At 41.1% G+C, this 15,584-nt stretch overlaps 1 protein-coding gene across 26 annotated transcripts in view; it reads left to right on the top strand.

Annotated features, from left to right (window-relative positions):
* EPB41L3 (erythrocyte membrane protein band 4.1 like 3) overlaps positions 1-14,833 on the top strand; it is a 213,553-nt gene extending 198,720 nt beyond the window's left edge. For 8 of the 26 annotated variants that reach the window (XM_070420613.1, XM_070420604.1, XM_070420603.1 and 5 more), the window contains 10 exons: positions 5,711-5,785; positions 6,138-6,227; positions 7,194-7,910; positions 8,426-8,548; positions 9,218-9,601; positions 10,370-10,501; positions 11,147-11,245; positions 11,820-11,900; positions 12,174-12,290; positions 13,728-14,833. In XM_070420613.1, coding sequence (XP_070276714.1) covers positions 5,711-5,785; positions 6,138-6,227; positions 7,194-7,910; positions 8,426-8,548; positions 9,218-9,601; positions 10,370-10,501; positions 11,147-11,245; positions 11,820-11,900; positions 12,174-12,284 — 1,812 coding nt within the window. In that variant the 3' untranslated portion in view covers positions 12,285-12,290; positions 13,728-14,833. The remainder of the gene's footprint in view (positions 1-5,710; positions 5,786-6,137; positions 6,228-7,193; positions 7,911-8,425; positions 8,549-9,217; positions 9,602-10,369; positions 10,502-11,146; positions 11,246-11,819; positions 11,901-12,173; positions 12,291-13,727) is intronic. The other 18 variants (XM_070420618.1, XM_070420616.1, XM_070420620.1 and 15 more) reach the window with 6 other exon arrangements.
* Positions 14,834-15,584: the final 751 nt, after the last annotated feature.

The raw sequence follows: 15,584 nt of genomic DNA, 5'->3' as shown, positions 1-15,584 counted from the left end.
AAAGCTCTGTATAAATTACAGCCAGAGTGTAGGGAGAATCCAGCTGGTGCGAGTGACTTGGTGCTCCCATTGTGGGCCCACGAATAGCTAATCTGACTGTCGACTATTAGACATCATCTTGCTTTATCTGTCTTTCAAAAAAAGTAGTTTTTTAAAACTGCATCTTTCTCGCATCATATTGATTAATTTCTTATCAAGACTCCATTATCGTGAGATATTTGTCCAGGAAGCTGAAACAGAACAGAAGAAAATTAAAACTTAGGCCTTTATGGGAGAAAATTTCTTTAACAGTAGTCAATGCTTAGGTCTTTGCAGTGGAAAAAAAAAAGAATGTAATTAAACTCATTTTGGTCATTTTTAAGACTTCCTTTAAGAGCTATTTATCAAAAGTGACCACAATCACTATACTATCTTCATGACAATTCCAAATCCAGCTAAACACTGACAAGGCATTTCTCTATTTGAATTACTTTGAAAAGGGCCCTTTTATGCAGAATAAATGGAAAGTACTATTACCAAAGTATTCCTTTGCCATTAAACACCAATTTCCATCAGATTATTTGAGTTTCAAGAGATGAAATGTCTCATTCCAATTGATTTAAATGTAGTAGACCCTGCATTAGTAAGAATATCACTTGTTAATTATCATTGCAAAAAACTTAATTGCAATTGGTCAGATTTGACTAACTGTATATCTACTACCTCTGTTGGGAATAAGGAAGATCATTTTGGCTCTGAGGATGGCAGACACTGCATTAAGTTACAAACACAAAAAATAAATAGCCACCAAAACGGAAACCAAAAAACCCATGCCTCCTTACAGTCGCTTAGTAAGGGACATGGTAGGTGGTAGCCACTTTGAATGAAGCTTAGGTGGACGTGTAGAGAAGTTAAAGGTTGGTGCTAATAAACAAGGGACTTTACAGAGCTAGGCCATCTGACTAGTAAAAAATGTGTTTCACTTACTAAATCATCTTATTCGTAGAGAATGACATTGATGAACCAAAAATCATTAATAACTTGAAAAGGTGATACTTTGAACATAGTGAACTTTCCCTGGATAGTGCTGCCTTTTCTGTGTTAGCACAGACAAGCTGCAGTGAGCCCAAGAAAGGATTTTTTTTAATAATTAAAGGATGGAAACATGGCCTCTGCAGAGGAGTGAGCAGTTTGGTTATTTAGACTGGAGAAGACGATGGGCTGGTCTGCTTTTAGGGTCTCCTAAGCTGTTAAGCAGAGGCTCTACCCCAGGGTCCAGCACCACCACAAAAAGAAAATTATAGAAAGACTTGGCTAGACCTGAAAAAGAACTTAAAAACAAGGCTGATTAACCCTGGTTATCAAAGAGCAGCCCTAAGGAGCTTCAGGTCCCAGAGGAAGAGAGGTCCCTTCAGGGTGGGTCAGAGCTCTGCGTATTTTCCTTGACCTTGGGGCCGGGCAGAGTAGCCTAGGGGCTGCCTTCTAACACTGTCCAGGCCCCTTCATGGCATCCAAGTTTATATTCCATTTGAGGGCCGTAAGGACAATCCAAAAGTTTGTATGCTCTAAATTCTTGACAGTTTCTAAATTATGGCCCTGGCTTTTGTTATGGTTTGTGAAAAGTGCAAAAGATAAAAAACTTTTCTCTTCCCAGCAAGCTACATGTAAAGCATATTCATTTACAAACACATACCCAAAAGATTTTCATTTTAGAAGGGAGGTATTTTTCTAAGTAAATTACTAATTTTATATCATCCTATTATTTCATGTATCCCTTTTTATTTTAAAAAAGAAAAAAAATATATATATATATAGATTTCAGAGAGGAAGGAGGAGAAAGAAACATCAGTGATGAGAGAATCATTGATCAGCTGCCTCCTGCATGCCTCCTACTGGGGATCAAGCCCACAACCCAGGCATGTGCCCTTGACTGGAATCGAACCCGGGACCCTTAGGTCCACAGGCCGACACTCTATCTGCTGAGCCAAACCAGCTAGGACTCATGTGTCCCTTTTTAAATCTAAGTAAACAGTAATTGACCAGTTTAGAAAGAAGTCCTAAAATAATTTAATTTTAAACAAGGGCCAAATACTGTTTGTGTGAAAGGTTGAAGAAACCCTGATTCAATGACCCCAAGCTTAGTTATTTTTTTTGTAATCTAGGTAATAAAATGTTGTGGAAAGAATCTAATTAGGGCTGGTTTTTAATGTGACCATCTTTTTTGTTTATCTATGGTGTGTTTGACTCCTAAGTATTTTTTTTTTTTTTGAGGATGTTTTCATTGATTTTTTTTTAAAGAAAGGAAGAAAAAAAGAGAGAGAGAGAAACATGGATCGGTTGCCTCCCATACGTGCCCTGACCAGGAATCCAACCCACAACGTAGGTATGTGCCCTGACCGGGAATTGAACCCACAACCTTTTTGGTGTATGGGGCGACGCTCCAAACAACTGAGCTACCTTGCCAGAGCAGTAAATATATTTGTATAAGATGCTACCAATTTATGATTAAAAGAAAATTCAGAGTTAAAAATACAAGTAATAAGCTAGTAATGGTGATGATACTCTAAGCATATTACATATGTTTACTATAAAATGAGAATTTTATTGCCAGTAGTTTCAAGTTTAAAACATTTGCATTATTAGCAAGGATATGCCCCAAAACAGCAGATAATATCAGTCCTTATTAAGTTTGGAAAATTGACAAACCACATACAGGGTTCATAGAACATAGGAAAGGTAGGTGTGTGGTATGTGAAGAATTCCAGGTATGTCTTCTGTTCACACGTATTTTCCATGACAGTCTTCTATGATGCACCTTGGCTTAGTCCACATTAGAGGTATGTTCCCTTATGGTTACTTGAATTTTAAAAGTTTCCAAATTCCACCCAATAGGCAAGTACCCATTAGCACTTACACAGCGCCAATATTCTCTTTTTTAATGTGGCTGGTTTTACAAGTATGTGAGCTTAGTACAGTGAATCCTCCTCATTCACATTCCATATTTGCACATTTGCTTCTTCACTAAAATTTATTGTCACCCCAATGTCAGTATTAGCAGTGGTTCCATGGTCCTTGGCAGACAGGCTGAGTGGTGAAAACCTTGAGTGGCTCAATGTGTACGTTCCCAGCTGAGGCTGAAAGGCAGGGTTCTGCTTTCTTGGTTCAGCTCTCACACTGTAAACAAGTGTCCTTTTCATGGCCTGTTTAGTGCCACATTATTGCTTTTTCGTGTTTTTGCTGGTGATTTTTCTGTTTAAAATGGCCCCCAGGCATAGGACTAAAGTGCTGTCTAACATTCAGCAGTGTGCCTTATGGGAAGCTACATGTGTTAGATGAGCCTCATTCAGGAATAAGAGTGTTGTTGACTCTGAGTTCCATGTTGATGTGGATCAACAATTTATGTTAAATATAAGGGACTTTAAACAGAAATACATACAAAACAGATTATGTATTGATAATGACCAGAGGCTCACAGGAACCTAATCCTGTATATCCCCAATGGGGCAGTGTTTCAGCATTCACCAGTTTATTGTTCATAGCGACTTTGTAGAACCTAACTACCATGAATAATTGGAATCGATTCTATTTGTGCATTTGTCTGCTTTCTAGTCCAGCTCTCCTTTTGCTATTCGGGTCTTAGATGGACCTCAAATTGGACAAAAAAAAAAAAACCATTCACCAGGGATCATCTATTTATGATTAAGAAGAATTATCTTCGCCCAAACCAGTTTGGCTCAGTGGATAGAGCATCGGCCTGCGGACTCAAGGGTCCCGCATTCAATTCCGGTCAAGGGCATGTACCTTGGTTGCAGGCTATCCACAGTGGGGAGTGTGCAGGAGGCAGCTGATCGATGTTTCTCTCTCATCGATGTTTCGAGCTCTCTATCCCTCTCCCTTCCTCTCTTTAAAAAAATCAATAAAATATATTTTTAAAAAAAGAAGAAGAATTATCTCCATCTTCTGAATCCAACTTCTTTGATTTTTTCATCCAGGCCTTGGTACATATTACAATTATCTATGGGAAGTTTTTAAATACTGATGTGCACCCCACACATCAACTCTTATTTAAAAGCTGGCCACATAATTCTAATGCACAGCTCAGTTTGAAAACCCCTGGCCCAGCTCTGTAGGACACCCTTGATTACCCCAAGAGCGAGTGCACCTCTGAATTTTGCATGCCAGCATCGGGCCTTGGTTCCCAGTCATGTTTCAGAGATGAACTTTTAGGTCACTCAACAAAATGGATACATCTAATTCTGTTCTAAACCGTTACATTAGTAAGTGTCCTTATTACCAACTTTTCTTTGTCAGTACCTCTTCTCTGTTAGCTGAACTAACTGGATTGGGGTTGACCATTATAGGGTTTAATTTTAATATCTGTCCCCTTTGTTACCCTTTTCTGCAACTGGACATACCCAGTTCTGAGTGCAGACAGTGTGGACATTTTCAGTTATAAACACAGACCTTTTGGAAATGAATTGATGTCAGATAACAGGATATGCTGACTACCACTGTTTTCCTGCTGATTTTGTTTTTTTTAAGCTTTCATTTTAGGAAAAAAATAGTTCAGTGATTATAATTAGAGGCCTAGCAGTGGTATTCTGAAAAATACCTATAATTTTGACCTTTCTTTCCTGTTTCTTATTCCTATTTGAAAAAGAGGCTATGATTGAAAGTAAACCAAACAAAAATCCACATTTAATGATTGCACATGGTACGTTTTGTCTCTTCCAATACCTTTCTCCAAAATGGGGCAGGACAGGGATTTTATTTTTCCTTCAAAAATGTCTTACTTGTTCCTCACTAAATAGCTCTCATAAAATTATATTGTTTACAACAATAGAATTTATTTTGAAAGCTCCATTCTTCTAGAAACTTTGAACTTTGTTATTTTTAAATTTGCCTTCCTTTCTGTCACTGTTGTATGGAGTTGCATGCTGTGCACAGATAGGGTCAGTAGTCAATGTATAGCCACTTAAATTATTCCTTTTTAATACTAGAGAAAGGAATAACAAGAAGATAAAAGCTAGTTCTAACATGACTTATTTACTTGAACATTTCTTAATTTGATATCATAAAGATAAGCATGATTTGAAATAAATTATTCACCAAAATATTTTCAAATTGACTCTTTAGAAGTCTTCACCATGTTATGAAAATTCAAATAAAGTTACTACCTTGAGTATATTTTATGTTTATTTGTGGAACAATAAACAAGTCGATCTAGATAGACCCGCATCAGTAGCTAATGCAGTGACCCATGTGTGTTTCTTGACTCTTTATGTAGCAGCACTTACATGGGAATACAATCAAGTATTAGAAATAGAATCGAGATTACTCTCACCTTAATGTTTTTAAGTCTTAACGTTTTCTTTTCATACTCACTCACTGGCGGTGTGCCGATGACTGACATAGAGACACTGTTCGAGGCTGGGCACTCTTTTTATTGCTCTTGCATGTCCTGTGTTTGTAGAAATAAGAGTGTTTGAGTCATACAAACACCAGAATTTAGGAAAATTATCTCTTACTTTTTGGAAATAACTATTCAACTTTAAGATAGTTTCAGACCATTTTTCAAATTAATAGACAATAATTTGCTTTTTACAGAAAAATAAATAAATAAAAGAATGACTGTTATATGTATAGCACAATAAAAGAACTCTCTCCTAACTTGCCTTTTTGGGAACTGTCTGCTTCCTCTTCTCCAACCCAACCCCCTTTATTCAAACAGACCAAAGAAGAAAGAGAGATTTCTGAAAAGGTTATATTTTTGCAGCAGGGAAGCTCTTCATTCCTTGAGTCTCAGGTAAAAAACAAACATAAAAGAATTTTCCGAAAGGGTATTGCTCTTCAGACTGCAGTGTTATTAAAATGTCTTTAGTTTTGTTTTCTTTTTAATATTTACCTTGCTGAAAACTAAGGTAGGTATATATCATTTTTGCTTCGCTTCTGGGGAGGGGAAAAGGAATTTCTCACCCTTGTAGTTACCAGTTAGCCATCATTTCTTTATGGCTTTTGCTCCTAAGTGGTTATGTCTGTGTGTGGGCTTTTCTAATTATTGGAACTCTTCATCATTTGTTTTACCCTTCGTGTGATACTAATCTGGATGGCTTTGAATGGCTTTGAAAGTTCTGAATTTCTATTGGTTTTCCCACTAGCCAAGTGTGATACAGAGAATGCGGGAAGGAGACTCTGCGGTTACCTCTCAGCAAATCATTTTCCAGAAAACGGTCCCATCGACCCTAGAGGTTATTTTTCACTTCATTTCCTTTAATCCAGCACCAACAAGTTGATGACTCTGCACTTCTTTTTTCCTAAGGCACACATATTTCTGGATTCAAGTTTGCAGGCAGTGATAAGTATGCAAGTAGAAAACATTCCAATTTAAAATGTAAACCAAGGTGCTTATTTGCTCCTTGATTTGTCTTCTTTCTGGAACCTGTTAGACTAGTCAGCTGCCTGGTCCCATCCTGTGAGGCTTCCCAAATGCAAACATGTCTTAACTTTCATTTCTTCTGCCTTACTGGCACTGGCAATAGGAAGGTGGCAAAGGAAGTACTGAGACGATGAACATCAGTTGCAAATAAGATTGGAACACTGTCCAGGCCACTGTCGCCTGTTTGTAAGAGGCTCCTACCATGTCCCAACAGTGGGAAATCGTTCCTTCTAGTGCCTTGAACACGGGCACATGCAATAGTTATTGGATAATAAGTGGTATAATGGATTTGATCTCCTAAATAAGGAAGTATAACTTACAAACATGCAAGCATATCCCCAGAAACTTGGGAATGCTGGCAAGTTCGTTTGGAGAACAGGTCTGAATACACTGTTATGTTTCATTTGGAAAACTGGTTTTTTGTGTCAACACAAGTAAAGCTAAATAACTTGTACAACCACCTTAAGATTATAGTACTTAAGGTTAAAATATAGAATAATATAGATGTTTAACATACGATCAGATATATCTCACCACCAAAGTATGTTTCTATTTAAAGAAATCTGACACTGCAGCTCCACATGCAGACTGTATTCTGAATTGAGGGTTAGAGCTTATAGATTTCAGATGAGAAGCGATTGCAGCGATAATTATTAGATGGCACCAGCCGGTGCAGTCACATGAGTGTAGCTCTTGTCCTGATTTTCGTAAAGGATTCTTGTTTTAGAAATGAGATGCCATCAGCGTTTCTAATTTAGCTTTTATATTTCAAATATAGGGCACAGAGGATTGGGTTTTTGTAGACAAAGTACCTACTGAGGTAGTTGATGGCGATTTGAAAAAGATTGTGACTTACAAGGTGGTGACCATGAGCAGTAGAACTGGTGACATCCCCGCCGACATGTTACGCTCTAGTACCATTGAAATGCAGAGCTTTGACGACTTGGCCCAGGAAATACAATTGAAAGAAGAAAGCAAACAGAAGATATACGCTCTCGGAAAGTCCTATGATACCGTATCCGGAAAAATAGTGACTATGACAGAGAAAGCTAAGGAGGGAGAGAAGGGAGTGCAGCCCTCGGGTCTTGAAGTGTTTCAGAAAATGGAGCCCAGGAAGGTCACCCCCGTCATGACAGAGTACGAGGTCCTGGAAGCCATCGCTGATGAGAAGTCCAAGCGAGGACCCGAGGGCCACACTCCGAAGCGGAAGTTGTCGGAGTCCCTGGCTCCCATCAAGGAGGCCGAGTCCCGGCGGCAGAGTCCCGAGGAAGAAGAACCCAGGAAGGCTCAGGTGCTGGGCGGGGATGCTCTGCACGTGGGCCTGGAGAGCGTGCGGTGGAGCCAAGCTGAGCACGCCCTGGAGGGGGAGGCCTTGAAAGTGGGGCTCTTTGGACCCCGAAGGAAGAGCCTGTCCGAGTGGAGGTACTCCCAGGAGCCGGCCTTCAGCGTCACCACTGCCCATTACCTTACCGAGTCGGCTGCCTCCCGAGTCGTGGTAACCAGTGCCTTTCGTTCGGCCACCGCCCCCGATGCCAGCATGACCTTTCTGAGGCAGCGCCCTTCCACCCTGAACCTTTCCGTTTATCTTTCTGTTTGGCTTTACGTTTAGAGCAGCCAACCCAAGCTTTTTACTTTTGTTCATGGTTCAGTCAGTACCGCAGTCCAGCGAGCATTAAAACAACTTTTCGTTTTACTTCCAGCTCCCCGTCCCCGAGATGCGATAGTGCTGCTGTGGCTTGCAATGAAGGGAAAAAAATGATCCGCTTAAACCAGCGCCTCCCTAATCCTAATAACTCTCTCTGCTTTACCCAACAAGAGCTCATGGTCACCTCAATTGGCTGTTTTATTTCCCATTCTTTTCCGTTCCCCAAGTCTCTGGTAGATTCCTTCCTCCTTCCTCCCTCCTCCCTCTCTCCTCCGCCTCCAGTTGTGTCTCTCCAGCTGTGAATGCGCTGTGTGCCTGTATAGGTACCTGTCTCTGCTTGACTCTCCATTTCTTTGTTCACTCAGACTAAGCAGTCTTCTGGTGAAAAACTCATGGATGGCTCTGAAATCTTCAGTTTATTAGAGTCTGCGAGAAAGCCGACAGAATTCATAGGAGGGGTTACCTCCTCTTCTCAGAGCTGGGTTCAGGTGGCCTTTTGCTTCCATCCTTGGTGTTCTGACTCTGCCTGTTTGCCTTGCTTGCTTTCTTTATGCCTGTTTGCCGTGTGTGTGTGTGTGTGTGTGTATGTGTGTGTCTGTGGCATCCAAGTGGGCTTTGCCTCAAACACCTCAGAGGTGCCCTCAGTTCTTCTCCGTCGTGCCTGCATGGCGTGCCTGTCATATGCATTTAGTTCCATTACAAGAACATACTTCAGATACTCAAAAGGCAATGGTGATGAGAAATTTTAATGGCATTCATTTTTTTAAACCATTTTATATCTCCTATGAGGTCCAAGAAAGCAACCCAAAACAATGTGAATGTGCTGCTGCAAAGCTTTTTTATTCTGTTTGGGTTTTGGTGGTGGTGGTGGTGGTGGTGGTTTATTTAAATTGTGTTTTGCACTGCATTTTCTTTCTTTTGCGGATATCCCAAAGTAGCAGCACAGATTCTAATGTGTATGACAGGGCAGAGGGCAGGCATCAAAGATTCTGGTGGGAGGAATGAAGCTAATTTATATTTCCTAAAGTGTTTATGGTTATAAGCACTTCACACAGGCTTTAGGCATCTTGGTGAGCGGCGTCAGTTTTTGTTGCTGTTATTGTTGTTTTACCTTTGGTTTATGGAAAGTCGCACTGACACAATCTTTCCCCGTACAGAAAACAGAAACCAAGACAGAGTCCAGCGAAACCGAGACCGAAACAACCCAGCCCCCCCAGCCACTTAGCATGGAGAAGGTTGTTCAAGAAACGGTGGTGGTGGAGGAAAGACGTGTGATGAATGTGCATGCAAGTGGGGATGCTTCTTACGCGGCTGGAGATGACGCAGATGCTGCAGCACAGGCAGCATCTGCTGGTGCTTCTAGCGTTAAAGGGAAGGAGGGCTCTGCTCTGACGGAGGGGGCTAAAGAGGAGAAAGGGGAGGTTGCCGATAAAGCTGTCCTGGAACAGGAAGAAATGGCCACTGCTTCCCATGAGCCAGAGGAGGAGCAGAGTGCAACAATCCACGTTTCTGAAACTTTGGAACAAAAACCTCATTTTGAGGTAACTAGTAGTTCATTTACTTTTAGCACTAAAGTAAACTGATCTGAGTCCTTGAAATTTAGTTAAGCATAAAGATGAAGCTAAGTTTAATTTTCTTTTTCAAGTGCATTTTCTTTCTCCTCTTATTTCTGTCGTGCATGGCAATCATGGGTCTCATGCAAACACATATAACAATTCTTAATAATGTATAGTTCCAGGAAGTGGTTTCTGCTCTCACTGCAATTATTATAATTGGCAGTAAACCTGGGAAGTGCCTGTCCAGCCAGGATATTAGAAAATTTGAGAAATTGATTTCTGACCAATGTAATCCTGAAGGACCACAAACCATGCTTGTCCAGGTGCCAAATACCAGAACTTGATTCTTTATCCTGTTTCCTTGTCATTCTTAAAGTATTGGGAGTAGGGGAGTTATGTCTTATTGTTCCTTCTTTCTAAGAAGTTCATATTTTTTAAAAAGCTAATTTATGATTTTTTTATTAAGATTAGTTTATGAGATCAAGGAAGGGGGACGAAAAATAGTTTATTTCCTTCAAAATGTTTTCCTTTACCTGGAACATTCCACATAAAGATGCCATGGAATTCTGGGAGACTGTTGGACATGTGTCTGTGGTGTGCCTCACTTCCCAACTTCCCTAACCTCGTGGAATATGAAAGCATTTATTTCACACTAACCTGTGCTTGTATATATATCCACCAAGCGGGGAGGGGAAAAAACAAAACTGTGTTTGTGCAAACTAATGGCCATTCCCCTACTTCCTGTTGGCGCAGTCATCCACTGTGAAGACAGAAACCATCAGTTTTGACAGTGTGTCGCCAGGAGGAGCAAAGCTCGAAATTTCTACCAAGGAACTACCAGTCGTTCACACAGAAACCAAAACCATAACATACGAATCCTCAGAGGTAAGAGTCTGGGAAGGTCGGAGCCTGGCACTCTGTTTTATCCCTTTGATGGCTGAGTGTCTTTAAGTGCAACTGCATGATTGTCAATTTGTGAGACTCAGAGGACCAGCAGCCAGACTGTCTCTGTCAAGAGTGATGCAATAATGTTGTTTTAGTACTGATTGTGGGGTAGCAGGCGCCTTAAATAAGTCTTCCTACATCTCAAACAGTAGAAAAAGGCTCAGACATCTATTTCCATAGCCACCGATAAGGAAAAATATTAACCCAACCAGCCACTGCTCTCATTTCTAAAGCCCCAGTTTTATTAATGACTAGAGGCCCAGTGCACTATACATTGGTAGGGTCCCTAGCAGCTGCCAGCCGGGGCCTCCCTCCCTTCCCCCTGCCGGCCCTGCACCCTGGTCGAACTCCCGTACAACTTCCGGTCGAGGGGACAATTTGCATACTATGCTTTTATTATAGAGGATGGTGAACTGTGGCCATGTCTGGGTCAGTCTTTACCCATAGTGGCAGCTGCCAGTTGCTGATTGAGGTGCACAGTGATTATGGGAGACAACTAACTCACCATAATGCTCTAAACTAAGCAAACATCTGGAGAGGTAATGTAAATATTTGAGTGTGATATCTTATTCTCTTCTTGCTTAGGTTGATCCTAGTGCTGATTTGGAGCCCGGCGTGCTAATGAGTGCACAGACGATCACATCTGAAACCACCTGTTCCACGACCACCACCCACATCACCAAAGTAAGACCTTCCCTCAGAACTTTTTCTAGGTTTGGCTGCATATGCAAATAGTTATGTGACTCTCAGTATGCCAGGAAAGGTGCATTGGAGCTTTCTCAACTACTATATTTATGGTATATTTGTCCTCCTGGGCTAGTTCTGTTCAGGAATATACAGTCTGATAATCTTTGCTTACCTAACACTAATGTTTGGCACATGATAGGTGCTCCAGAAACACTGGCGGGCCAAATCCAAAGGATTCCATTCCATCCTTGTTTCTGAAATTAACAATTTATAATAACTGCCATAGAATTCTGTTTTCAATTCTTAACGGATGATACTGTAATAACTATGCATGGTGTCACATGGGTATTAGACATATCGGGGTTATAACTTCATAAGCTATATAAATGTCTAATCACTATGTTGTATACCTGGAACTGACATAGCATCCTGTGTCAACTGTAATTGAAAATTAGGGGAAAAAAGAATGATGTTACTTAAAACTGGGTCACCATCTTCTGCCATTTCCTCCATTGAACAATGATTATTCCTCCAAGCGGGAAAATTCATAACACTTGTCTCTTCCTTTCAGACTGTGAAAGGAGGCATTTCAGAGACGAGAATTGAGAAGCGAATAGTCATCACGGGCGATGCGGACATCGACCATGACCAGGTATTGTGTGTAAGATGGTCAATACCTGTCAGCAGGGCAGAAAAACACTGGTTGGCCCTGTTCTTCCCAGTGCTATTCTTCCAGTCCAGCATGTAATCTAAACAATTTTCTCAATTAACTTCGCAATATACAATGTACGATTCTTTTTGCAATCATTGTACCTCATTTGTAAATTGTGTATAAAGATCTAGCTCATGAGTCTCCACCTTGCTACTGATCATGCATGTTCCACCTCCTTTTTGTCTTTGCCCTTCTGTGATTTCTTGGGGATAGGCGCTGGCTCAGGCAATTAAAGAGGCCAAAGAGCAGCACCCTGACATGTCAGTAACCAAAGTAGTGGTCCATAAAGAGACAGAGATCACACCAGAAGATGGAGAGGATTGACCCCAGGTAAGAGGTGACACTGATTCACTTGGCTTGGCCTCGGCTGGCATGTGGCATGAGGCACTTCCCCTCATCCTTCGCCTGACTCCACCCTTTCCTTTTTTTCTCTCACTGGCATTTGCAGGGCTGGCTGGTTACCCAAAGGATGGAGACCTGTTTGGCAGGTGCCTGCTTGTTTCAGATTTGGAGGTTCCATCCAGAGGACTTTGCAGACAGTGCCAGCTAGAGGACAAAGGAAAAGCAGGGTCCTTGCTTGCGAGATCTCGCTGGCGTTTGCTTTTAGTCCTTGTCCTATACTCGTTTCATTAGCCAATCTGCAAGGCCAAGTTTGATTTTACTTGCCATGTGACCTGCTCAGAACTAAGGTAGTTTTGTTCTGAAAGGTGCAATATGAGTGTTCCAAATACTAGGGAAATAAAATATACTCCCTAGTCCTTTTGATGGCAACATTATCCCATTGTAAGCTTTTTCTTCAACTGTGTTTGGTTATAGCCTGTGTATGCTTTTGTTTGCTTTGGTTTATTTTTCATTGGAAGCCTGAGCACTGACTTTGATTTTGGATGTCTTCTGTCTCCTGTATTCTGTGTTGATTTGCCCCCTGGTGGAGCATTGCGTCTCAGGAGGAGGAAAATTCAGTCCTGTGGTCCCGCTTTCCTCCAGGAAGCGCATGCCTTCCCAGCTGCTGTCGGGCCGGCCTCGCAAGCAGACAGCCTCCTCTGTGTGTGCGCAGACTTGTCATGCATACTAACCTGCCATGCAAGCATTTGTGGGGCTCTCAGCACCCTAGGGGGCTTTGAATGCTGAATGCAACTGATGAGCTACTTGCACACTTGGCTATGTGATAAAAAGTCTCTTAAATGTTTTACATGTATAAATGAAAGAAGTTAGTTCTCTGACTTTGGTTTAAGAAACATAGATTGACAAGAGGCCTCTCTTAAAGTAAAACATAAAAACCACGCAGATTCAAGTTACTAAGTAACTTGAAAGATAGTAATTTGGAAGATAGAAAGCAAAAAATGATTCTCCGCAGAGCTTCAGCCACTTGGATGATGCTGTAGTTATTCAAGACAAAGCATATCAGTGGCTTACACTGGTATTTTACAACATCTTATCAAAAAGAGCATTGAATAGCCCGGCTAGTGTGGCTCAGTGGTTGAGCATCAACCCAGGAACCAAGAGGTCACTGGTTCAATTCATGGTCAGGGCACATGCCCGTGTTTCGAGCTCAACCCCCAGTGTGGGGCATGCAGGAGGCAACCAATCAATGATGTTTCTCTCTCATCAATATTTCTAACTCTATCTGTCTCTCTTCCTCTCTCTCTAAAGATCAATAAAAATATACTTTTAAAAAAAAGAGCATTGAATAACCTGTAAGATACTTTTCTTCTGACCTTGATCTCAGGTGTTTTCAAATGCATAACTGACCAACTCTCTTTTCTACAGGAATAACTTAGCCTGCACAGGAATCCAGTCATGCAAACCATTAGGAAAACCAGAGCCTATATGGAGTTCTTTCTTCTAACCCCACTGACTTGTATCTGCCCGTGGAAACTTTCAATCCAGAAGAACAAACCTTGACCGTTAATTAAAGACACTGGCAGAGAGATCTTCCCATAATAAAGCAATCCGAATCAGCAGCACTAAACTGATATTGCATGAAGCAACGATAAAATTACAAAAGAGCAGCATTTTTAATTTTCACAAAGTGTCTAAGTTTTCAGCTATACCTGCACGTTCATAACCAACAATATAAACCGTGATCTCATGTAACACATAACCAATCCATGCCTTTTATAGTTTATTATCATTAAAGTCTAAACACAATTGCAGTTTCTTAGGTGACAGATCTTTTGTTTACAGATAAATGAAGATTACCCTAAAACGCTAGAAGCTGTCTAGGTCCGTTGTGTCAGGTTTATCCCAGATTAGATGTGCCAATAACCGAGTCCACTCAGTAAACACTTGAATCTTGTACTTGTTTCACCTGGTTTTATTACTCTTAACCCATAAACAGTGACGACTCTCTGATCCTCTGGAGATAGTTAATGCTTACAGTCCTGCTTTGTGTATCTAATTTAATTCATTATAAGGTAGTACTGATTTTAGCATATTAATGTGATTTCTTCCTTGTCGTCCACTTTGCTCTGTGTTCAATCTTAAAAGATTTCCAGAGTTCCCTATCAGATCCTAAATATGTAAATTGTCATTATTTGGGGAAAAATATGTATTTTTGTTAGTTCACAATATTCTGAAATTTCACTGTTGGGGTGGTTGTGTTTTTTTTTCTATCTTCATTTCTGCTTTCTTATATTTTTTAGTTGATTTTTCTTCTTTTATTTAAAAAACTTATTTCCAAATCTGGTCCATATTTACAACCTAGTTCAGAGCCAAGCCTTAAACTGTACAGAATTTCCACTGTAATTAAGCTATTTACTGTTTAGTTATAAATAGACTTCAAAAAGATATATTCTCCATTACACTGTCTATTGCATCACTCAGCCCATGGTGAATGTATGTTTCTGCATAGCGAAATAAAAATGGTAAATGTATTCTCTGTGTACCAATTTCAGTATTGTATGTGTTTAGCCCAGAGGTAACATTTGCACAACATCAGAGGCTTTATTCATCTGCATTGTGAAGCTAGCCTGTCTTTGTATGATAAAAAAGTGTACATATGATGACATAGTGTGTGGACTATTTCAGGTATTAGAGATGGGGAGCAAAATCTATAATAATAAAAGCATAATATGCAAATCGACCAAACAGCAGAATGACCTTCCGGATGACCACGCTATGACACGCACTGGTGCCAGGCCAGCCAAAGCGGGTGCGATGCGATCGGTCGGGGGCCCGGCCATCACCCCATGATCGCCCTGCAGAGGGAGGCCCAGGCCACCGGCCAGTGGGGTGATCAATCAATCGGGGGCTTCCACAATTGCCCCAAAGAGGGAGGAGGCCCAGGCTACTGACTGGCAGGCTGCAGTGAATAGCCTGGGTCTGCCTCTGCAGGGGCAATGCCCCAGCCGGCTGGGCAGGGCCTACCTTTTGGGGTGATCAATCGTGGGGCTCCTGGACTGTGAGAGGTCACAGGCCGGGCTGAGGGACCCCTCCCCCCACCACGTGCATGAATATCGTGTACCGGGCCCTTACTACATATATAAATGGTTGCCTACAAAGGCCCTTTTAAAAAGTACAGGATCTCAATTTCAAAGTTTTGACTTTTTTATAAGAAAAGAAGCTGTTACATAACCAGGTTTCTGACTGCCTTTAACCTACCAGAGAGCCACCTCTTGCTGATGT

The sequence above is a fragment of the Myotis yumanensis genome, unplaced genomic scaffold (genome assembly GCF_028538775.1).
Source record: "Myotis yumanensis isolate MYYU_CA2020_CCGP unplaced genomic scaffold, mMyoYum1.0.hap1 SCAF_7, whole genome shotgun sequence".
Lineage (NCBI taxonomy): Eukaryota > Metazoa > Chordata > Mammalia > Chiroptera > Vespertilionidae > Myotis > Myotis yumanensis.
Note: the sequence above shows the minus strand (reverse complement) of the source record. Positions and strands in the feature narration are given on the sequence as shown.